The sequence below is a fragment of the Myxocyprinus asiaticus genome, chromosome 7, assembly GCF_019703515.2.
Source record: "Myxocyprinus asiaticus isolate MX2 ecotype Aquarium Trade chromosome 7, UBuf_Myxa_2, whole genome shotgun sequence".
Lineage (NCBI taxonomy): Eukaryota > Metazoa > Chordata > Actinopteri > Cypriniformes > Catostomidae > Myxocyprinus > Myxocyprinus asiaticus.
Window position 1 is genome coordinate 16,070,629 of NC_059350.1, and position 25,153 is coordinate 16,095,781.

Below are 25,153 nucleotides of genomic sequence, written 5' to 3' on the forward strand. Positions count from 1 at the left end.
ATTAATATACATCTAAATAGAGGGTGATTTTATAACAACTGCATTTATAGTAATTAGATCATAAAATTATTGCTGTGTTTTATGTGCACAAACTGGCGGGGCTCTATGGGAGACATGAGGGATGATGATAAAACCAGCTTCTTATTTTAAAATTTAAGTGCCCTCTCGGCCTTATTGTTTGGTCTTTGTGTGTGTGTGTGTGTGTGTGTGTGTGTGTGTGATAGACAATAACCCCACATCACTATATTGTTATTCTCCTTATAGTTATTTATTACCTTGAGCCAATTGCATGGGATGTGTGTGTGGGCAGGTTTAAGTGGTTTACGAGGACTTTTTTTTTAGGTTACAAACTGGTAATTACAAGGGTATTATGCTATAAATGTGGTTTATGAGGACATTTCTAGTGTCCCCATAAATAAAATTGCTTAAAAAACATACTAAATGATGTTTAATTGAAAATGTAAAAATGCAGAAAGTTTTTTGTGATGGTTAGGTTTAGGGGTAGGGTTAGGGTTAGGGCAGTGGTTCCCAAACTTTTAACAGTGACGTACCCCTCCAAATATTCAACATCCTTTCGCGTACCTCCTCTCTAACGCATAGATAACTTTCACACAAGGTATTTTGAAAATATGTATATTTAACACAATTATCTTTGTAAAACAACTCCCTTATATTAAACATGTTATATTTGTACATTTTGTACATATCGAATAAATGGCTTACTGATTGAGATGGGTATGCTAGATATGATATAACTGCATAACTTGAAAACTCCCCCTTCATCGCGTCGCGGTATGCAAGAATAGCGGTCGGTTCTGAGCCTGGAATTGCGCATCATTGCAGGTATGTCATTGCCGGCAGACTTCGAGCATTTCTGGTAAGTATTTGTGCAATTTCTCAAGATGCTTTTTTAAAAACATCATGCAACAATGTAAAAACAGGTCTCTAGCATGCAAGCAAATGTGAGTGAAAATTATTATTTGGCCGTACCAGATGTCTGAAACATGTCAAAGCTTATGAACTTATACCATCAGTATCAAAACTCCCTATCTAACCTTAAATACAAATTATGTTTTACACTGCGAAAAAACCCCCCAGACAAATTAAAATCGTGGACGACTGACATGTGCGAGTCTGGTAAAACAGTGAAGTATCAATTTTACTTGCTATCACTAAGCTACTTCACCTAGCAGTGTGCTGGGCTGGTGAAAAAAGATACTTGTGTGATGCACGACGCATGAGTATATGCATTTTTTTTTAACTGCAAAAGATATGGTTATTTGATTGTATATTTATCTGACATTTATGACACAACCATTATAGTGTTTCTACACAAGAGGGCACACAAAATTATTTTTGCCAGTGAGAAATACATGAACTGGGTTTGAATGTATTTTAGACTGTGATGAAATTAAAAGAATGGTAAATCTCAGAATTTTATTCACGTACCCCCGTTGTAACCTCATGTACCCCCAGGGGTACATGAACCCCAGTTTGGGAAACATTGGGTTAGGGGATAGAATCTATAGTTCGTACAGTATAAAAATCATTATGTCTTTGAAGAGTCCTCATAATGATAGCTGCACCAACATGCGTGTGCGTGTGTGTGTTTGTGTGTGTGTATTTATTGCGTGCAATTGTGGATTGCTGCGTGCGTCTGTGGATCTGTTATGTGCATTTGTGGATTGATGTGTGCGTCTATGGATCTGTTGCATGCATTGGGGGTTTCAAGACTGTTTTCACTCCATAAGTGTGTGTGTGTGTGTGTGTGTGTGTGTGTGTGTGTGTGTTAGTGAGAGAAGGGTGTGTGTGGAAAAAAAAAAGAAATAAAGAGAGAGAAAAAGAAAGCTGTGTGACTGAGAGACTGTGTGTGTATGTGTGTGTGTGCACGTGTGAATGTTTGTGCATCTGTGTATCTGTAAAAAGACATACACAGAAGAGTGTGTGTGTGTGTGCGTGTGTGCTGAAGACAGTGGAAAGGGGAGAGGGAGTGTTTATTCATCTACTTTGTTTTTGGAAGAGAGTTTGTGTGTGTGTGTGTGTGTGTGAGAGAGAGGGAGAGAGTGTAGGTGGATATGTTATATGATTGTGTATCTGTGTGTGTGATTTGTTTGTGAGAGTGAATAAGGCAGATAGTGTTCTCAACAAAGGCGAGTGTGTGTTGATTGCATGAGTGTGTGCATATTGAGACTGAGAGCGTGCATATGTATGTTTACATTATTCAAATATGTGTGTGTGTGATAGAAATGTGTTATGGAAATGGAGTGTGTGAGTGGCATTTTCAAAGAGAAAGGCTATAGAGAGAATGCATTTGCTGCAGACTTCAGACTTTAATGTGTGTGTGTGCGCGCTTGTGTGTGTGTGTTTGTCTGAGAGTGACTGAGAATATGAGACTCTGGGCTTGGTTATTTGAGAGAGCGTGAGTGAGTGTGTGTGCGCTTTTGTGAGCAATGTGTGTGTCTATGTGTGTGAGTGGGTTTGGGTGGTTTACGAGGAAATTTTTTTAGGTTACAAACTGGTAATTACAAGGGTATTATGCTATAAATGTGGTTTATGAGGACATTTCTTGTGTCCCCATAATTCAGATCGCTTAAAAAACATAATAAACTATGTTTTTTTGAAAATGTAAAAATGCAGAAAGTTTTCTGTGAGGGTTAGGTTTAGGGGTAGGGTTAGGGGATAGAATCTATAGTTTGTACAGTATAAAAAATCATTATGACTATGGAGAGTCCTCATAATGATAGCTGCACCAACATGTGTGTGTGTGTGTGTGTGTATGTGTGCATGTGAGCTTGAGATGGGGGTGGGGTGTTTGTGTGTGCGTGCCTGCATGTGAGCTCAGTTGAAGAGAGGATATTTGCGAGTGTGTGTGTCTGTATATGTGTGTATGTGCTTGCAATGAAGGCTTTAAAAGGGTGGGGTGTGTTTGTTTGTGTGTGTGTGTGTGTGTGAACACATACGTGTGTGTCCAGCTGGAGGGGTGGTGTGTGTGTTTGTGAGTGTATCTGTGTGCTTGTGCACATGTGCATTGATTAAAGAGGTGTGAGTGTTTGTGTCCTTGTGCATATGTGTGTCTCTCTGACACGTGCGTATTCTGACTTGTTTGTGTATGGGTTTGTGTGGAATGGGATTTTGTGTGTGTGAGGAAAGAGGAAAAAACTGAGAAAATGAGAGATAAACACAGTCAAGATACACAAATGAACGAAAGGGAAACAGATTTGGGCCCGTGGAATGTAGAAAGATTAAAAGCATGTCACAGTCAAAGCAATGCATTTTTGTGAAATCAGACTTAGGTAATGTGATTGTAGCTCGGATTTGGTAAACACACTTTGATAAACCATTGAAATAAAATAAAAGGAGAAGCTGTGTGAGCAAGCAAAGATGTAGTAATGAATGTATTATTTATTTGAATTATAAAAAAAAAGCACTGCACTGATTTCAGTGCAGCTGTTTCAAAGGAACTCTGTCTGTATTTAATTTGATGCAAATTAAAACAAGGCATTGAGGGATATAAATACAGTCCGTTCAGTAGGTTGTACTAAAGCTCCTAGGTCACATCTAATTTTCACAACCCATATTTTGACCATTTGAATTTGTTTTAGGAAAGACGTATTTGGCCCAGTGATGAATAAGGTTTTCAAATGACCAAATATTTAAATTTAAATAGGTTAAAACTGCACATCAAAGTAGTTTTTGCCTTTATGAAGATGTTATTGCCTTATTACTAAAATCTGATTGTCAAACAATGTATTTTAAGTGTTTTAATTGAGAATCATGTGACGACAACAGTCAAAATGTCATACGGGATAACGTTAATGAATTTTCAAAGTATTATCATATTAAAACTTTTTTAATCAATAATACTTAATGAATATATAAAGTGAGGCAGTAACCAATATTTAGAGCTCGAAAAATAAAACATGCACAATTATTTTTTTTCTCATTATAATGTGTTTGCTTTAAACGTGACCCTACTTATTAAAGTTCTTTACCCACATTTTAACGCTGCAATGTGATTTAAGCAGCTGAAAAATGTCTGAAAATGTTTTATAGTACTTGGCATCATACTATTATTGTTTTCTCCACTCCATAAAATGAAATTATGCGTTTTAAGGGAAAAAAATCAGCGTTATCCCGCCTGACTGAAATTGTTACTCGGTATGACACCTTATGAGTTTACACATGAATTGTCATTTTACACAACTTACACATAATTGATGTTCATACATAATTAATTTGTATGTATTTTTATGTTATGCAAAGGGAGTCACACTGAAAATAGTTTTTTCAAGGAAATTAATTAGGCTGCGCTGTAAAGAAACCTTGCTGCTCTCTCTTTGTTTGACAGTGGCATCTAGAAAAATCATCAAAATGTGAAAACTGTACATATACATATTAACTGTTAATGATGAATAATTGTATAAATATTAAGCATCTAGGCAAATGAAAAACTTTATGAATATGGTGCATTCTCTTTTGACACAAGTTTAAACATGAAATAACTAATAATGCACTGTGTATGATTGAGTATGCTTAATAACATGCTTTATTAACAGAGAAGAAAGTTATTTCATGTTTATTAAGGCTTTATTAATGTGTAATGACGCTACACTTAATATACAATGTGACCCAACAATGAATCAGCAATAATATAGGCTAATTTGACCTAGTGTGTGTGTGTGTGTGTGTGTGTGTGTGTGTGTGTGTGTGTGTGTGTGTGTGTGTGTGTGCGGCGGGGGGGCTTCAGTTAGCATATTAGCTTACAACAAACTGGGACTAGCTAACTAGCTAGTTTTTTTGTTGAAGAGAATTTGGTATAGATAAACTTACATATTTTGCAAAAAATGTATTCTTATCACTTCTGGCATATTTTGTGCCGACAGGTTTAACATGTTAAGCTTGGGCAGAGCAAGCAAGTAAGCAAACCTATGGAAAATTTGTCAGTAGGAAAGTAAGCTACTCACTCACCTCAGTTGAATTTCCTGCCACTGATGAGAGAAAAAAACTGCATCATGGTGTCACTAGAGTGGATGGCCTTTTCTTAAAGGGGTGGATTCCCCAATATGACAGGTTGGACAATAATTTAATTTAATTATAATTTAATAATTAAATATTATTATTAATATATAATTTGTTAGTATTTAACTAAACATTGTTCATAATAACATTTAATATCACAATAAGAATGGAAATTATACAAATAAAAGCTGAAAACTTAAAAAGAATATAATGTCAAATGTGTCATCCGGGATAACGGATGACATTATGGGCTAACAGAAAATAACTGTTATCCTATATGACAAAATTGTTATCCGGTATGACAAAACTCAGTTTGAACCTTAATCATTTCTACCTGTAGAAATCTGCAACCTTGACCTTCAACTTCCAAGTATGTAAATTCATATTAAATAAATACATTTGCATAGAATTAACATTATATATGTTTTTTTAGCGCTATCCCAAATAACACAGGATTTTACTACATAGTGTACCAGTGAGCGAAAAGGGTAAATTAAACACATTTTATGAGAGACTTACTAACCTTTCACCATTGTTTGGGGGTCCTTCAGGGTCTTCCTGATTGTTTAACATCCTGTCTGATAATGTGTCAAAATAAAATGCCCCATAAAATTGCTCCAGATTGCTTGTTATCCTGGATGACATTGGCTGACTGTCGGTTTTGGGACAGAATGCTCCAAAGCACAACAATCAACTCGATGTAATATTATTTTAAATATTCAAATATATTGTTGGCAACACTCAATAATGCCTGTGGCAGATATTTTAGTTTTTATTTGATTTTTAACACTTTTTGTAGCTTTTTTGCATTTCACCATGAGGTTCGGACAGTTATCTGGTATGACATTGTGTGACTATAATGTTTAATAATTCTTAAACTTCGTAAAACCTTCATTACATGTTTGATAAACAGAGATTAATAGATTCAATAAATGTGTTTTTTATGAACATTTTCCTTATTTTTACTCCATAAAGGGGTTTGGACATCAAAATTGCACGTCACGTCCTTGGTCCATTTTCAACGTTTCATCAACTGAACAACCTACACAACAATATTGAACAGACTTGACGTCTATCCTTATTTACATTCAATTAAATTTGGAGTCTATCCTGACTATGATCCATAGAATTGGCTTTTACTGTCTTTTTCATCATATCAGTTAAAATTCTGTTGCTGACCTGAAATACTTGTTATAGGAATGAACATGTGAATGTGACTGCCTGTACAGGCAAACACACACTCTCGGGTCCAGATGGAGGGTCGGCCAGATCAATATCCAGTCGGCAAGGCTGAGTCTTATCACAGCTCAATGAATACGTCAGACACACACACACTGAACACATCTATAACCAAGAGACTGTGCACATCTCCACACTTGTCTTATTAAGCATTCACAGTTACATCTGTGGAAAACAGAGCTTTGGCTTTTATATACAACTCTATTAATGGCAGCTCATGCACACACACTCTTATGTGGTCAGGTACTCTTCTGTTAAAATAGAATCTAGCTAGATCAGTGTTCTGTTAGGTTATGTATAGATACAGTACAGATTCTACTGAACACATTAATTAGTTTAATTAGTGGTACCTTAAATCATGTGGCTTGTTGAAGAGAGGTATGCTCTTACTTTTCTAAGCGTTTAGACTCTGGCAGATGGAAAACTGGATAAAATCCCATAGACTTGAACTTATTTATTTATTTAGCGAATGCAAAGTCCTCGAGTCAATCAGTTGCCTCCTGATCTGCTGTATGGAGGGTGACTAATCCTCCTTTTAGTCTTTGGAGAGGGCAACCTTCAATGATGTGTTCCATTGTTTGCTTCCCTCCACATGCACACAGTGGGCTTGGGCTGCTGCCCCACCTGTGAAGGCTGGCCAAGCAGGGGCCGTGGCCGGTCCTGAATCTGTTGAGGGTTGACCACTGTCTCCTTGGGAGGTTGGTGCTAGGGACCTGTTGAGTGGGATCTGACACCAGTTTGTTTGGGGATCCTTGGACTCCCATTCCTTTTCCCAAGCAGATTGGGTGGTAAAGTCGGCTGGTAGGATTTTCTTCCAAATTGGTCGTCTAGATGGGAGATGGGCAGTAGGTGGATTGAAGATGTCTGCATGGATTGGTAGTTGGGGGAAATCTTTGATCTTCTGGAGCATCCTTTGATTAAGTGCGACTCGTCGGATACGTTGGGGGGTTATGTTGGACAGGACAGGGAGCCAGGGGAGTGGGGTTGAGCAAATAGTCCCAGTTATGATTCGCATGGTTGTGTTAAGCTGGGCGTCCACATGGTGTGTATGGGATAACCTGGACCAGACAGGGGCACAGTATTCTGCTGCAGAGTATGCAAGGGCCAGTGCTGAGGTACGCAGTGTGGGGGCTGCTGCCCCCATTTTGAGCCTGCGAGCTTACAAAGAAGGTTGTTTCTGGACTTCACCTTTGCCACCATTCCTTTCAGATGTTCCTTAAAGGACAGGGTCTTGTCAAGGGTCACTCCCAGATAGGTTGGGTTGGGGACGTGCTTCAGCTTAAGTCCGTTCAGTTGGATGTTTAGTTCTTTGGCAACATTTGTGTTTTGAAGGTGGGATACACTGGAGACTGTTTTTGCTGGGCTTGGTTTTAGGTACCAGGTTTTGCAGTATTGGTCCAGTTTTGACAGGTCTTCAGTAAGGACCTGTTCCAGTGAGGTTAAACAGGTTTGGGGCGAGAACTGATCCTTGTGGGAGCCCGTTTGTCTGTGTTCTCCATGCGCTTTTATTCTGTCCAAGGTGATCTCTGAACCTCCGGTGGTTTAGCAGTGTTTTGATAGTTGCTGTTGCCCAGATGGGGAGTACTGTTGTAAGTTTCAGTAGAAGGCCTTTGTGCCAGACAGTGTCATAGGTGGCTGTGAGGTCGAGGAACACTGTTCCTGTCTTCAGCTTGCTCTTGAAGCCATTCTCAATGTAGGTGGTTAGTGTCAGTACTTGTTCCCCTGTGCTGCGGCCTGATCTACACAGAGGATCTTCTCTACTCCTGGAGATATACATTGTAGTATAAGGCATTCCAAGATTTTATAGGGAACGCAGAGTAGAGAGTATGGGCAGTAGCTTGCTGGTAGTTTGTGTTCTTTACCAGATTTTGGTATAGCAATGACATTTGCTGTTCGCCATTTCTTTGGGATTGAGTTTGTGTGTATAATCCTAGTGTAGAATTGGGTCAGCCAGGTTAGAGCTCGGGCGCCCAGATGTTTCATGAACTCTGGAGAGATGTTATCATATCCTGCTGCCTTTCCACATTTCATACTCTGCAGGATTTTCTCCAGTTCACCAACCTCAAAAGGCTCAGGGTTGCTTTCCTCTCTGAGTTGTCTGCAGTGTGTCTTTAGCTCACTCATAATTGCTCTTCTGGTGTATTTGTCTTGGGCTGCTTTTGCAATAGTGAGTAGGTGGGTCAAGACTTAATTGGGTGTTACAGAGGGTCGGCTTTGAGTAGGGGGTTTCTGTGCAGCTCCAAGGCGGTGGATGAGGCTCCAGCATTTCCTACTAGAATGTGTGAAATTCAGCTCCGCTACAGTCTCCTCCCACTTTTTGTATTGAGCTGTGGTTAGCGATTCAATGAGATGGTCTGCTATCTCAGGGTCCCCTGATGTTTTGTAGACTTGTAGGAGGGCTGCACTTTCTTCGTCCAGGCATGGGACATATGGAAAGCTTTGTAGATGGTGCTGCATCTACAGTAATGTTTTGGAATGGGATGGTGACAATACTCTGGTCCTGGGCTTCGCTGTATTTCATCCAGTTGGCATTTCGGAAGTTCCATCGCATCTCCCTTGGGCTGTTAATGATTGAGAGATGTAGGCCAATGTGTATGAGTGAGGGCCGGTGTTGTCTTGTGTGAAGTCGTCAAGGATGAGGATCTGTGCAGGACAGGGGGTTCCATTCACACAGCTGACCCAGCACAGGTCAGGGGAGTAGTCCTTGTTCCACCTAGCTGAGTGGAATGTTCCTCTTTGTTTGGGGTCATGTAATAGAGAAAGGTCATTTCTAGATGACCAGTCTGAAAGTGCCTCGCCATCACTGTCCTCTACTGGGTATCCCCAGTCAGGGTGTTGGCTGTTGAAATTCCCCACATAGATGGCAGGGTGAGATAGATTGGGTAAGACTTGCTGGTCCCAGTAGGCACTTGGGGACTTGTATACATTAGCAATATGGAAACCGCCAATGATTACAGTTTCAGAGAAACTGGTTGTTGTCAAGTGGCATGCTTCAGCAATGTTAGTGTGATATGGGGTGAATAGCACAGAAGATCAAAGCCATTGATGGGGTAGCGGCCTGCTTCCTCTGTACCAATGTGGGTTTCTTGGAGGCAGATAACATCAGTAGAGTGTTGGGAAGTGAGGACTTCAATGAGGCTTCACTTGGCTGCAGAAAGGCCTTCAACATGAATTTGTATTTGGAACTACTGCTAAGTGCTCTTGGGGCTGTTTGTTGTTAGTGCTTTTGGCTTGGGGGTTGTGACTAGGATTCCTTGAATTTGCTCTCAGGCGTCTTCTCTTGGAATTTAGTCTGCTGGTAGGATCATTAGTTTCCCCAGGCGGACCTGGGTACTGACGGAGGACGCACGTGAACGCTAATCCATTGTCCTCCACTTGAACTTATAGGGTCAGCAGACATTTTATAAATGACAATTTCAATTACATGAATTTGCTGATGACAAAAATTTGGTGTGAAAAGGCCTTTTTGCTTTGCATTAAGTGTGAAATGACCTTTACATTGAAATAAAGACCTGAGCAAAATATAGGGACCAGAATATCAGAGACCCTGTTTAAACCTGGTATTAAGATGCATTTCGGGTGATCAGATCACACGAGGTCAGTGCTAAAACAGGTGTAATGGGGTCTAAAAAGTTTTGTGATCAGATCACAAAAACCATATATGGAGGGTGTCGAAAAAACACAAGACCACATCGCATTTGAGGTGTAAACGCTAATCCATCTTGAACGTACCGGACAGCAGTGAAGCACAACCCCTCACCTGTCAATCAACCGTTGTGCTAAAACAAGATTTGAAACTGTGCCGGTTACGTGCGGCTTTAAAAGGAAATAACCATACGATCGGAAAATTCGAAAAAACTAATACATATACAAGAACAAGAGCTTCACGGATGTTCTTCAATGTGTCTGATATCAACATGCAGGGGGGACAGATAAAAAGCACACACATCTGAAACTCACCTTACACAGGTACTCCAATAAAACAATGGATAATTCTGCTCGAAATGTCTTTTTCACGCTTTAATATCATGCAGTTACACAATGACATTGTGACTGATGTATGTCATTTTGAAATCAGAGACCCTCCCCTCAAAATCCTAACACTTGTGGTCACAGGAGACACATGGGAATACCGCTGGTAAACAGCAATGTGTCTCGCCTGACCACATGTGATCGGATCACCTGAGAAGCAACTTATTTCCAGGTATAAACGAGGTCATAGAGACTTGGGGGTGGGCTCTTTTGACTTGAGCAACCACCTAGAAATAACCCAGAACACACTAGCAACCAGTTAGCAATGCCCTAGCAACCAAACACCATAGCATAATGGTGTTGACTTCTGCATGGGCAAATTTCATTCACTCTTTCTTCAGAAAATTTTGACATCTAATTGGTTAATCTAATTGGTGTCTAATCATCATTATGTTTTTAGTAGAGCTGTCAATTTAATGTGTTAATTTAGTGTGATATTTTTAATTATATAAAACATAAACGTGTTAAATGTTTTTTTACTTATTTAATAATGCCACATGACCCGTACGTAAATTCCTTGATAAAAGTACACATTTTCCTACCGTTGGAGCCACAGGTGTAATTATTTTACAGGTGGGACATGTCCCTACCACTTTTTGCCTTAAAAGTTTAATAAAACCCGGACCTCCTTGTACTACAAGTGCAAACTTTACCATGAGACCAATCAGTCATTCTGGCTAAAGTTTAGTATACAATGTATTTATCCACTGACTAACAAAATACTAGTACTGACAGTGCCAGACGTACAGATCAAGTTATCAAATGAATTATGTGAAATATTTATCAGAGCTCTTAAATTGGTCATCAAGAACATCAAAACATTAAAAAATTATCCGCACATAACCTAATTAATATTCATGAGTTTCACCACTTTGTGACATCCCCCATCCTCCAAGATTAATTACATAGGTAATGCTATTTTTTAGTAACATATAAGTGCAGTTGAGCTTCAAAGAAGTCTATTTCAAGGATAAGACTCCAATTCAGCTTTTTTCTGCTTGTTTTTTTTAAATTAGAGAAGTATGCAAGAGTGAGTGAGATCTAAAGATTCATTTGTGCAATGATTTACATTGATCCAGTGATGTGACCATTTTATTGATTCATCTGTGTGTTATGTTGCAGATTGAGCTGGTCAGGCTGTCAGTTTAATGTGATGGTGTTTGTGTGTGTGTGTGTGTGTGTGTGTGTGATGTAGACGTGGCTGTAGAAGGAAAAGGAAAGGGACACCAGTGAAGGTGTGTGACAGAGTATTTGCTGCAGAGGATGAGGAGGAGAGCATGTCTGAGCACAGCTATGGACACGAGAAAGGTAAAGTATGTGTTTTTGACTGTTTTTTTTAGTCATTGTTATTCAGAGAGCACAATAAAGAGAGGACATGAAATGATTGTTGAGGAGGGGGGAATGGGATTGGGAATAACAGGAGCCAAACTGAAAAATTGTGGCTTAACATAGACTCTAATTTGCAGCACCATTTTCAATGAGAGGTGGTGATATGAGGTGATGTGCAACAGTGAGTTTTTTTTTTTTTTTTTTTGCCTTTCATAGGAAAGTAGAGTGTAGACAGGAAATTAGGGGGTGAGTGAGGGGGTTCTGATCAGGACACAATCCAGGTTGGACTCGAACAGCTCTCATATATCCTGAACATGTGCACTAGGGCTGGGCGATAGGACTATGTAATTGAATAGCGACGATTTCTTACAAATTTCCCAATGCCGATTGCGACACTCATTGACAGACGATGAACGACAATATTGGGAAATAGAAAAACCATGGATCTGTGAAGTCGCCAAATATATTAAACAGTAGCCCAGAGTGTGAAACTAGTATCCACCACCCGCCAAATGCAACGAGGCTGAATCCAGTTCGCAAGCTCCTCGTCCAAATGTAGATATTTCATGCGCAGGAAATTTTGCTCATCTATCCGCAGCAGTTTGGCGACCAGTAAGATGTCTCGGAGTGACACAAGACAAGAAATTCTGTTAGACACAAAGACATGCAGAAGAAAGACACTTTATTATATTTTTAAGAACAGACAGAAGAAAAGGTGTCAATGCCAGTGTCTGATTCGCTGTTTGTTAAGAGGCAAGCAGTGCGAGCCTGTCTTGTGGAACACAAGTTATCACTTATTTTTTCATTCGTCTGAAAACATATACAAGAATAACGTCGTCTATGAGAATGCTGCAAATGATCTCCGATCATCTCAGGAGGTGCTGTGAGTTTAGTTTGCTTTATTTCCATGGATCATTTCGCGGTTAGCATGCATTGTGAACGCAACTCTGCAGGTTCAGTAATATATATCTTTGTATTAAAGAAACAAAGACAAAAATGATTAAATCATAAAGTAATAGGAGACACGTTCACCTTGAACCTAAAATTGAGTTCTATTTTATTTTCATTAGGCAGCATTAACTGTATTACCAAAAACAATACAAACACAAATTCGATAAGAACTTATATTTCGCAGCATTAGTTTGGGAACACAAGGGAATTTATTAGGCATGTTTATTACGATTATTATTATTACCTTTAAATTTATCATTGTCTTTAGTTCTTAATCTGTAGGCTATTAGTAATTTTCCACCTGTTGTCATTGACGGATGCTTGCCGGTTGACAGTAAATGCTTGGATTTGGGGAGGTGGTTTATAAGATTTGTGTAGATTTGTGTAGATTTCGTTTCGTTTAAAGTTAGAGCCCGCGCGATATGGGATTTTTGAGACCGATACCGATTTTAGAGAGGGGAAAATTCACAGATTACCGATATGGTGACCGATATAGCTAATTTGTGAGCTGGAATGAAAACAGACCATTTCTATGTGGATTGTGCACCTATTTTGCACCGATATGACTATGCAAAGGTACTCAGAAGGCTGCTTTCTGAAACAAATATTTTTATCAAAGAACATTTGACATTATTATTATACATTGTCAACAAATTCTAGAAATGAACACTGAGAAAATAAAGAATAAATAAAAATACTATAAATAGCTTAATAAACATCAGTACTGTTAGTATGTCAATTGCTGACCATTTAAATAAAGAATAAATAAAATAAAATAAAAATCAGTACTGTATGTTTAGTATCAGTCAATTGCTGACCATTTAAATAAAGAATAAATAAAAATACAATAAATAGCAAAATAAAAATCAGTACTGTATGTTTAGTATAAGTCAATTGCCCACCATTAAAATAAAGAATATATAAAAATAAAATAAATAGCTTAATTAACATCAGTACTGTATGTTTAGTATAAGTCAATTGCTGACCATTTAAATAAAGAATAACAATACAATAAATAGTTAAATAAACATCAGTACTGTCTGTTTAGTATCAGTCAAATGCTGACCATTAAAATAAAGAATAAATTAAAATAAAATAAATAGATTAATAAACATTAGAACTGTTTAGTATGTCAATGGCTGACCATTAAAATAAAGAATCAATAAAAATAAAATAAATAGCTAAATAAACATCAGGGACCGGTTGCACCAGCTATACGTACGTTACAACTTAGCCTAGTTGTGGCGTAAATGGGCACTAAGTCACAGTTTACGCTCTACTAAATATTTGAGCGTTGCACCATTACATTTATGTAGGACGTAACCCTACATATAAACTAAATGTATTCGGCAGCCTCCGACCAGGAGTAACTGATGGAATAAAAAAGCAGACTCATTTAATGACATCAATGAGCTCATGTTTTGGTTGACAGGCATCAGTCCTTTGGACATATATGATGGTGTTGGCATTTACACTCATTTACATTTACGAGAGAGAAAAAAAAACGTACTTTTAAGCAGCTCTTCAGCATGAAACCAATCTAACGGTGCCATTTTTAGGGTGTGTCGCCCGGTGTCAAGTTTCAACACATTCAAAATACATATATAGGATATTAAAATGAATAAATATCTATTTTTCCAGCCTGTTGTATTAGTATTTATCACCCCTCATTTAATTTAGATACAGTTCCTATATATTATTATTTACACAGGGCAAATATACTATTTATTAAATCTACTTTTATTACATATCCTATTTTAATGTCTGGAAAACCAGACTTTTAAATATTACATTTTATAAATGCAACGACTGGAATTGTTCGGTTGAAGGGGTAATCCTGAATAAAACAGTTTGGTGAATACATGTTTACACGCTGACAAGGTATGAAAGTAGCTACGTGGTTAGCTAGTTAGCTGTAAGCTCATTGCCACGGAGCGTAAAAGATGGACTTTATTTACTTTCCAGCCTCTCACCATTTTTTGTGTCTCACAAACTAGGTAACAGCAAAGCGTGAAATCAACACTCACCACACACAATCCACCACCACACTGTTGTCTGCTGAGCTGCTCTGATGTTTACCTTTCAATCTGCTACATTACTGACTGCACTGACAAACTACGCTGTGACACCAATTCTAAAGCATTGTTTTCTGTATTATATGTTCTGAAAAAGGTTTTCATATCGGTAAAATATACGCCAATACCGATATATCGGTGAAAGGCTAATATCGGCCGATAATATTGGCTGACCGATATATCGGTCGGGCACTATTTAAAGTGCAATTTGAATTTAGAAATGTCTTTTGTTTAAGTTTTCGAACGCACCATAACTTGTCCACATGAGCACCACGGAGTATTCATGTCATGTTTAGGGATGCACTGATACCACTTTTTCTCTTCGATCCGATTCCGATATCGGAAATCTCAGTATCGGCCGATACTAATCCAGATACCAGTGTTGTTTTTTTGCATAATCAGCTTAGAATATCTTTACATTATTGTGTGGAACTAACTGGGTGTGCTCTTTAATATGTAAAGAAACACAAACCTCTAACTACACATTATTTCAATATAAATGTATAGCTTATTAAGAAACACTTTATTATTAACTAGTATACTGGATTATGTACCAGCAAAATTAACAGTAATTCCAGTATAAGTCATCAGTATTTTTTTTTTTTTTAACTTGTATTTGGACTTTAAAGGATTCAGATCTCTTTTTTGTTCAATTTAGTTGTAAGACATTTGCCACTCTGCTCAACTGGATTTACTCACAAAGTTAAATCACTATTTCAATCATCTGTTCAATAAACCCTGCTGCTGAGTTCATATCTCTGCCTCCGTGAGTCTCTCTGTGACATCTTTAACTTTTAAAATCCTCATGATTTTATTTTGACATTCTAAACTCTCCAGGAAGTCCTGTATGTGTCTGTTTGTAGGAAAGTTCACAGTAGTTTAATTCGCTTCTTATTCAAATTCCGGTAAAAATCCACCTCCGGTGCCATTCTAAGTGCATATAAGTGAACCAAACTATTGAGCATCTACATCTGAGATGTTGTTCGTGAGTAGCGCTCAAATATTGCACACCGCTGTGAAGGCTAAAAATAGCCACGGGTGTGTGTAAACAGCAGCGGCATTCAATAATGCGCTGGAGCTGCACATGCATTTTATATATTTACTTATTAAACATAGCCTTTTGTGATTCACAGAGCTATTGCACGTCTTCGGGTGGCTTTGAATAAAATGCACGAGTCATATGAACTACTTTAATTGTGTTTTAATGGGTTCTTTTATGTCATTATTTTTAGTTTGACAGTAACAAACATGACTAACACACAGTATCGGATTTGGATCGGGCTCGTCGGACCAATACCCTGTCCATTTAAAAACGTCAGTATCGGAGCCGATACCGATCCAGGTATCGGATCGGTGCATCCCTAGTCATGTTGAGCATTTGCACAAACCCCTAAGCCTTGCTCAGATGGTATGTGTTTCTGTTTGTGGTCACTTTGTAAAGATGGTTAAAGATGGTGAGCTAATTCAGGTACATACTCTATGCATACTCAGAGATATCCATGTGTATTGTGTTGTAAGTCTGAGATCAGTAGTGAAAATGCTTCTATTTTGCATTTTTCTAATTAAAAACAAAATTAATTACTTAAATTACAAAACAATTTCAGTGAAAAGTTGAATTGAAAAATTAAGATGAATTTCAGAATTTTTTAGTATTTGGTTTAATGACCGTATGCACTCAAGCTGGCATGGACTCCTGATGATCCATGTTATCCAGCATGATTTGAGAATGTAGAGCATCAAATATTTTGTATAAATGTCACAAATTTGTTTATTGGATTAGAGATTTAGAATTAGAAGAGACTTATTTATGTCATATCATAACTTTTAAACAAATTCTAAATCTTAAAACTTTCTGTTAAATTTTTGGTTTAAATAAGTTTTCAGTGAGATTTCAATGTGGTCTCAGACTTTCGGAAACCACTGTATTTCAGCTATTCTGTTTTTGTGCCCATTAAATGTGTGTTTCAGGTGATGGTCGTGATGGAGCAGAGAATAGACACAGAGTGCCTGGAGTTGTTGGACAATTCTATGAAACACAATCTGCTCAGCACTGGTGAGTGAGTGAGTGACTTTAGTGTGTGTGGTCTGGGTAGACAAACTATAATGGTGTGTGTGTGTTGGTGCATATGCGTGCTTGGGGGAGATAGCAAGTAATTGTGTGTGTTGTGTGGTTGGGAGATACTGGTTTGTGTGTGTGTGGAGGTGGGGAATTACTGGAATGCAGGCTTTGTGTGTGTGTGTTTATTCTAATGTGTTTATTATCTTTGGGCCAATGAGGGAATGTGTGTATTTGTGTGTGTTTAACACAGTGTGTAGCTGGGCTTATGGTAGGTGTATGTGTTTGCATCTGTTTATTGCTGTGTTTAGTCATAGTGCTGACAGAAGTATGTGTACATGGAGTCAGACTGGTTATGTTTATATGTGTGTTTATGATGTAGAGTTGTGTGTGTGGGGCCCACGGTGCTTTTTTTAATTATGAGTTATTATTTATTTAGGAAGTTCATCGTGGTTGGGAATGTATGTTAGGTTTATATGGGATTCAGGGATAATGGTTAATCTTCCGATAAATATTTAATTAAGTGGGCTTATCAAATTAGTATACATTATTAGCACAGGGGTTCTCAAACTTTAGTAAAGCCAAGTGCACACAACACGACTTACAGTCAGCGCCCTGCGACAAACAGTCTTTTGTTTTTTGTCGTTTTGGTGTGCACACTACACGACTGATCGCAGACTGGGTGAATCATTTACATGACCATTCATTCCTGACTGAGGCCATGTGAACACTGGTATTAAGATGTGTTTTGGGGGATACAATCACAAGTGTACAAGCGTGACATTTCAACGTTACACCTGGTCGTGTCTTTTGACCACTTGTGTTCGGATTTCGAGGGGAGAGTCTCTGATTTCATGAGGACATACATCAATTATTATGTCTATGTATTACTGAATGATAATTAAGTGCAAAAAAGTTAAAGAAGAAAAACAAAGCGCTAAAAAATGTATAAAATCTTAATTATACGCAAACATGACGTTTAGAACAGAATTCTGAGTTATTTTAATGCAGTACCTGAAACTGAGCTTCTACTGTGCGTGCTTCTCATATATGTGTCCCTGCATGTTGATATCAGACACACTGAAGAATTTTGTTTGGGAAACAAACACACACACACACACACACACTTTATAACACAAAGCAATTTTTTCTTATTTTGTCAAATAAAATCTATAAATTAGCCACAATGCAGAGAACACACACACACAGTTTCTGCTTAGAAATTTTGGTGCTGGCCAATTATAAAATTTACTTGACAAATTGGAAAAACTTCTGTGATCTTATTGGAGTGTTTATTTTGCGCTGTAACACAATGGACAAAATGTAATAAAAATTTAAACTTGAATAAAGAACAATAAACTGTTGAAAAAGAAAGACTGAATTATACGCATCTATTAGGACTATCAGTGTGAAGGATGAGCTTGCATTGTTCTTCAAAGCAGCTCAATCCATGGTTTAATATTGGACTGGGACAATCTGAGATCATCTTCGACTTGTGCTCGATTGCAGTATTTATTCTTCAGCACTGGGAACTTTGAAAACCCTGCTTTGCACAAATATGCGGAGGGCTGTATGCGAAAGGCAGAAGCAGTTTTATAGCTGCATATACGTATACACAAACTTCAACAGATGTGGCAGCTACTGTAAATCCAAAAGAAAGGTAACTGTTGGGACTTCATTCAGGAACAGGTTTGGTTATTAGCAATAATCAATAATTATCAAAGATAATTATTAATTATTAAAATCAATAGAACATTGATTAGAATCAATATTAGCTTATAAATCCTTCACATCAACAGTCATCAAAGATAACTATCAATGATCAAAATCAATAGAATATTAATAAGGATTAATATTGCCGGGGCACCACCCTGGAATCAGGGACTAATAACCAGACAGTATAGCAGTCTCACTATAGGATTGTTCTCTTAGGAAAGTCGACATCCGGAGAACATCGACATTCAAAAGGGGAACAATGAAGGCTTGAATCTGAGCACTGACATCCCCTGCCGACCCTTGGCACAGGTGCATGCAGAACAATGCCAGAACACTTCTCTTTAAAGTATAACAAAGTTTATTGATGCATTAATATCAATATATAATCAATACAATGCAGTAGATAAACATCCGACTTCCAACTACAAACAGTAACATGATTAGATATGGTAACAGATAAGCCTATAATACATGAGAGGAGGGTAGAGGTGTGTTTGTGTGAATGGGTGTGTGTAAGGAGAGAAGGAGTGCACAAAATGGCGGGCGTGGCTCTCGTGAATAGTGCATCACGCGAGGTTTCCGGCCAGAGAATTTGGCCGTGAATGTGGGTGGAGAGACTGGTTAATGGCGTCTGCCTGTCTAACACGTGTCTCTGCTGGTACGATAACTTAGGGACAGAGCTGGGTTCTATTGTTATCTGTTCACCAAATGTGTGTGCGGGTAGTACGAGGGTGACGGCACCAAAGCCGGTTTAGTGATCATGGCAGAGACGGCAACCATTTTTTTATCACTCAGAGATGCGGTGAATGGTTCGTAATCAGTCCACCATGGCCGTTGGTTCTTTAATGGATAAACTCAGTGTGCCGGTCTCACTCGCTATTGGCAGAAATGCACAAACAGCCCAACGTGGTTGGACGACAACACAGCAAATCTCATTCGTGGTAACAGTAAGTTACAGTAATACCTTGAGTATTATTAGCAGCAATGAGCGGACTCGGCGGTCTGTAAACTGTACAAGCAATAACCTTGATACACAAGAATAACACACTATAATAATCTATCTCTGCCCAAACGTAAACCTCTTACTTGAGTCACATGAGGATGCGGGTAGAATGTGTGTTCGTCCATTGTCTGACTCCAACTCGGTTCCTCGAAGATCAGGGGATGACGGTAGGCCATTTCCTTGCTCTGTCGGCGGACGGTACGCAGCTGATTCTCTGCAGGGTCATTTTTCAAATTACAGCAACAGGCATCTGGATCCTTATAATAATTTTGTAAATAATTATTAATGATTCCAAAACAAATGTTATTTATGGTCACTTTTTCACGATAAAAAAACGATAATAAATAGATAATTATAAATATTATATGTGACTTGCTCCGTCATTTTGACTCGCATTGACCCAGAATCACATTTTGAGTATTATGCACTAAAGAAAAAAGGAAGGTCTTAGCTTTCTAATGATATCATTTTGTATTCTTCTATCTATATTGCCGACATATAATCATGAATGTTGGCTGTCATAAAACCTTATTTTTAAGAAAAATGGCTCTTTAGATTCCATTCACGCATCCACATGGAGATCGCATATCCACCGGCACTCAATAGGTTAAATTCTCTGAAATGAGTTGTATCCAATCCACATCAATTGTCACATCTCTTACAGTAATAGGATTGAACCTTTCAACATTCCATCTAAAGTCATGTGTTTTTCATGTTTTTGTAGTAAAGGGAAACATTGATCAGGAGAGAGTCACTATGTGCAGCATGATTTGACACACCTCATTTAATAGCATAAAACAACATTTATAGTTGAAATTACATGATAACATTGACATCATTTGAAAGCTGTGAGTTTGTTTTATCAAAATAAAAAAAAAATTGTTTTTTGTTTTTGATGATTCAAAACAGTAAAAAAATCCAATTTTAGACCAACTTTTTCAACAACGGCCCATTGTGACTTATTACTCATTTTGATGGAGCAAGTCAAATATTTGTGTTCATGCCCCCCTTTTAAACTCCCCCAATTTGAGAACCACTGCATTAGCATATACAATGTGTTATTAATGTTAATAATGAAAGGTGTGTGAGCCAAGACTGTAGTGACTGTAAGAGTGACTGTAGCATGGGATATGCATTAATGTGCTCCTCTGTGGTTTACAAAACATGCCCTGCAAGATTTCCCAGCTGTTATGTTGTAATCAATAAAAAAGGTTGTATTGCTGTCTGATATAGTTGTCTTCTCTCTCATGTAGTGTGAGTGATGTGGTTGTGGAAGGCTCTAGTGGAGGGAGGGGGACCGTTTCTTACCCCCCACCACCAAACTGTCGCATTCGTGAAGTGCACTGTGGCAATCAAGTACGGCTGATCGTCATAGCGATCCGCGACATTGCTAAAGGGGAGGAGATCACAGTGGACTACAGTCTGACGGAGTGGAGAGAAAATGCAGTAGTAAGTGTAACCATGACAATGGTTAGTACATCTTGGTGCTCTGAGATCCATTTGCACTTAGGTGATACTAATTATATGCAAATTGATGATGGTTCATAATTTTATGTAGTTGTTTTAGATGTGTGTGTGACATGACTTTAAATGCATAGTATTGAATTTAGTCATCGACATGAATTTATTCATGTGTATGTGTGGTGCGTAGTGGGGGACTATATAGTCGCATTATAATGTCACAGAATTGACAGCTTTTGTAATGCTTTTGTGTCCCCAGGGTTTCCATGGCACTGTGCATCCTAGTAGTTTTGAGGGCAGCTCTGACCATGAAAGCAATGTTAAAAAGGTAAACATATGCACAGTTTGTAGACATTTTATACACACCCATACACACATTCCTTAATACACATTCATGGTCTTTTTGTGCAAGATTCATCAGGGCACTTTATTCCAAAGATGCTCTCAAGATTGAACTTGAACTTCAGCCTCCACATCCCGTTTAAAAAGCCTCTAAAAAATTGGGTGCTGAAGTAGTCCTCCACAATGAACTACAAACTCGCATTCAGCTTTAGCTCCAATTCGGGGAACACCCACTTTTCACAGTCCAATCAGTTCAAGATGGTAAAATCAAGTCTCCACCTTACAGTTTCATCACTTTTTTTCACTTAGTTCACTTGGAAAAACGTCATTCATGTGTGTTTCATGTTGCTTGGCACTCACTGCAGCTCTCTGTTGTTCTGTCAGCCCACGCAAGTTAGAAATGCCCAAATGAAAATGTGTTTTTAATGAGCTGAAATAAGTCAGTCAATTTTTTCGCACGACACCGAAAATGTAAGTGGGGTGTTCTGCTGTCACTGTAATGTCAATGTTTTGCCACACACAAAGAGGTACAGTGCATCCGGAAAGTATTCACAGCACTTCACTTTTTCCACATTTTGTTATGTAACAACCTTATTCCAAAATGGATTAAATTCATTATTTTCCTCAAAATTCTACAAACAATACCCCATAATGACAACATGAAAGAAGTTTGTTTGAAATCTTTGCAAATTTATTAAAAATAAAAAAATGAAAAAAATCACATGTACATAAGTATCCACAGCCTTTGCCATGACACTCAAAATTAAGCTCAGGTGCATCCTGTTTCCACTGATCATCCTTGAGATGTTTTTACAACTTGATTGGAGTCCACCTGTGGTAAATTCAGTTGATTGGACAAGATTTGGAAAGGCACACACCTGTCTATATAAGGTCCCACAGTTAACAGGGCATGTCAGAGCACAAACCAAGCCATGAAGTCCAAGGAATTGTCTGTAGACCTCTGAGACAGGATTGTATCGAGGCACAGATCTGGGGAAGGGTACAGAAAAATTTCTGCAGCATTGAAGGTCCCAATGAGCACAGTGGCCTCCATCATCCGTAAATGGAAGAAGTTTGGAACCACCAGGACTCTTTCTAGAGCTGGCCGCCTGGCCAAACTGAGCGATCGGGGGAGAGGGGCCTTAGTCAGGGAGGTGACCAAGAACCCGATGGTCACTCTGACAGAGCTCCAGCATTTCTCTGTGGAGAGAGGAGAACCTTCCAGAAGAACAACCATCTCTACAGCACTCCACCAATCAGGCCTGTATGGTAGAGTGGCCAGACGGAAGCCACTCCTCAGTAAAAGGCACATGACAGCCCGCCTGGGGTTTGCCAAAAGGCACCTGAAGGACTCTCAGGCCATGAGAAGCAAAGACTGAACTCTTTGGCCTGAATGGCAAGCGCCATGTCTGGAGGAAACCAGGCACCGCTCATCACCTGGCCAATACCATCCCTACAGTGAAGCATGGTGGTGGCAGCATCATGCTGTGGGGATGTTTTTCAGCAGCAGGAACTGGGAGACTAGTCAGGATGAAGGGAAAGATGAATGCAGCAATGTACAGAGACATCCTTGATGAAAACCTGCTCCAGAGTGCTCTGGACCTCAGACTGGGGCGAAGGTTCATCTTCCAACAGGACAACGACCCTAAGCACACAGCCAAGATAACAAAGGAGTGGCTCCGGGACAACTCTGTGAATGTCCTTGAGTGGCCCAGCCAGAGCCCAGACTTAAACCCGATTGAACATCTCTAGAGAGATCTGAAAATGGCTGTGCACCGACGCTCCCCATCCAACCTGATGGAGCTTGAGAGGTCCTGCAAAGAAGAATGGGAGAAACTGCCCAAATATAGGTGTGCCAAGCTTGTAGCATCATACTCAGAAAGACTTGAGGCTTTAATTGGTGCCAAAGGTGCTTCAACAAAGTATTGAGCAAAGGCTGTTAATACTTATGTATGTAATTTTTTTTTATTTATTTATTTTTTAATAAATTTCAAAGATTGCAAACAAACTTCTATCACGTTGTCATTATGGGGTGTTGTTTGTAGAATTTTGAGGAAAATAATGAATTTAATCCATTTTGAAATAAGGCTGTAACATAACAAAATGTGGAAAAAGTTAAGCGCTGTGAATAATTTCCGGATGCACTGTAAATCAGAAATTGTAGGTCACATTCAGACAGCTAAGACACACTGCTCTTTTTACATAGTACATGCACTTTATGTTAGATGTGGGAATTGTTTTGTGAATTTTGTGTTAAAATGTGTAGCCAACATGAAATTTCAAGCACTGACAAGCCGAACCATTCTCATACATGCAATATTACATCATATGGATAGAATAGGCTACAAGGAATTTGTACATTAAAAAAAGCTAAATATGGTTAAATTATGAAAAACGAACTATAAAATAAAACATACACTTTCACAAACTACACACACACACACACACGCGCGCGCACGCTCGCACACACACACACGTCTCACACACACACACACACACACACACACATATACAGTTGTGCTCAAATGTTTGCATAGAGAATTGGTAATATATGTACCATTTTTTAAGAAAACATGAGTGAGCAGGCAAAACACATTTCTTTTATTTCTTATGGGATTCATATTCAGCTGTATAATCTTCTGTTATAACAGAATGGCACAATCATAAAAAAAAAATGGCAACAAAGAAAAAAATGAAATTACCCCTGTTCAAATGTCTGCATACCCTTAATTCTTAATACTGTGTATTGCCCCCTGTAGCATCAATGACAGCATGCAGTCTTTTGTAATAGTTGTCTATGAGGCCCCAAATTCTTGCAGGTGGTATAGCTGCCCATTCGTCTTGGCAAAATGCCTCCAGGTCATGCAAAGTCTTTGGTCATCTTGCATGAACCACACGTTTGAGATCTCCCCAGAGTGGCTCGATGATATTAAGGTCTGGAGACTGTTATGGCCACTCCAGAACCTTTACCTTTTTCTGCTGTAACCACTGGAGGGTCAACTTGACCTTGTGCTTAGGGTCATTGTCGTGCTGGAAAGTCCAAGAGCGTCCCATGCGCAGCTTTCGTGGAGAAGAATGCAAATTTTCTGATAACATGCTGCATTTATCTTGTCATCAATTTTCACAAGATTCCCCGTGCCTTTAGAGCTCACACACCCCCAAAACATCAGTGAGCCACCACCATGCTTCACAGTGGGGATGGTATTCTTTTCACTATAGACCTTGTTGACCCCTCTCCAAACATAGCGCTTATGGTTGTGACCATAAAGCTTTATTTTGGTCTCGTCACTCCAAATTACAGTGTGCCAGAAGCTGTGAGGCGTGTCAAGGTGTTGTCGGGCATATTGTAACCGGGCTTTTTTGTGGCATTCGCGCAGTAAAGGCTTCTTTCTGGCAACTCGACCATGCAGCTCATGTTTGTTCAAATATCGTCGTATTGTGCTCCTTGAAACAACCAAACCGTCTTTTTCTAGAGCAGCCTGTATTTCTCCTGAGGTTACCTGTGGGTTTTTCTTCGTATCCAGAACAATTCTTCTGGCAGTTGTGGCTGAAATCTTTCTTGGTCTACCTGACCTTGGCTTGGTATCAAGAGATCCCAGAATTGTCCACTTCTTAATAAGTGATTGAACAGTACTGACTGGCATTTTCAAGGCTTTGGATATCTTTTTATATCCTTTTCCATCTTTATAAAATTCCATTACCTTGTTATGCAGTTCTTTTGACAGTTCTTTTCTGCTCCCCATGGCTCAGTATCTAGCCTGCTCAGTGCATCCACATGAGAGCTAACAAACTCATTGACTATTTATACACAGACACTAATTGCAATTTAAAAAGCCACAGATTTGGGAAATTAACCTTTAATTGCCATTTAAACCTGTGTGTGTCACCTTGTATGTCTGTAACAAGGCCAAACATTCAAGGGTATGTAAA

At 38.8% G+C, this 25,153-nt stretch overlaps 1 protein-coding gene across 1 annotated transcript in view; it reads left to right on the top strand.

Annotated features, from left to right (window-relative positions):
- LOC127443882 (uncharacterized) overlaps positions 1-25,153 on the top strand; it is a 49,735-nt gene that overhangs the window by 15,440 nt on the left and 9,142 nt on the right. The window contains exons 2-5 of the mRNA XM_051702890.1: positions 11,486-11,598; positions 16,614-16,698; positions 20,674-20,869; positions 21,141-21,209. Coding sequence (XP_051558850.1) covers positions 11,486-11,598; positions 16,614-16,698; positions 20,674-20,869; positions 21,141-21,209 — 463 coding nt within the window. The remainder of the gene's footprint in view (positions 1-11,485; positions 11,599-16,613; positions 16,699-20,673; positions 20,870-21,140; positions 21,210-25,153) is intronic.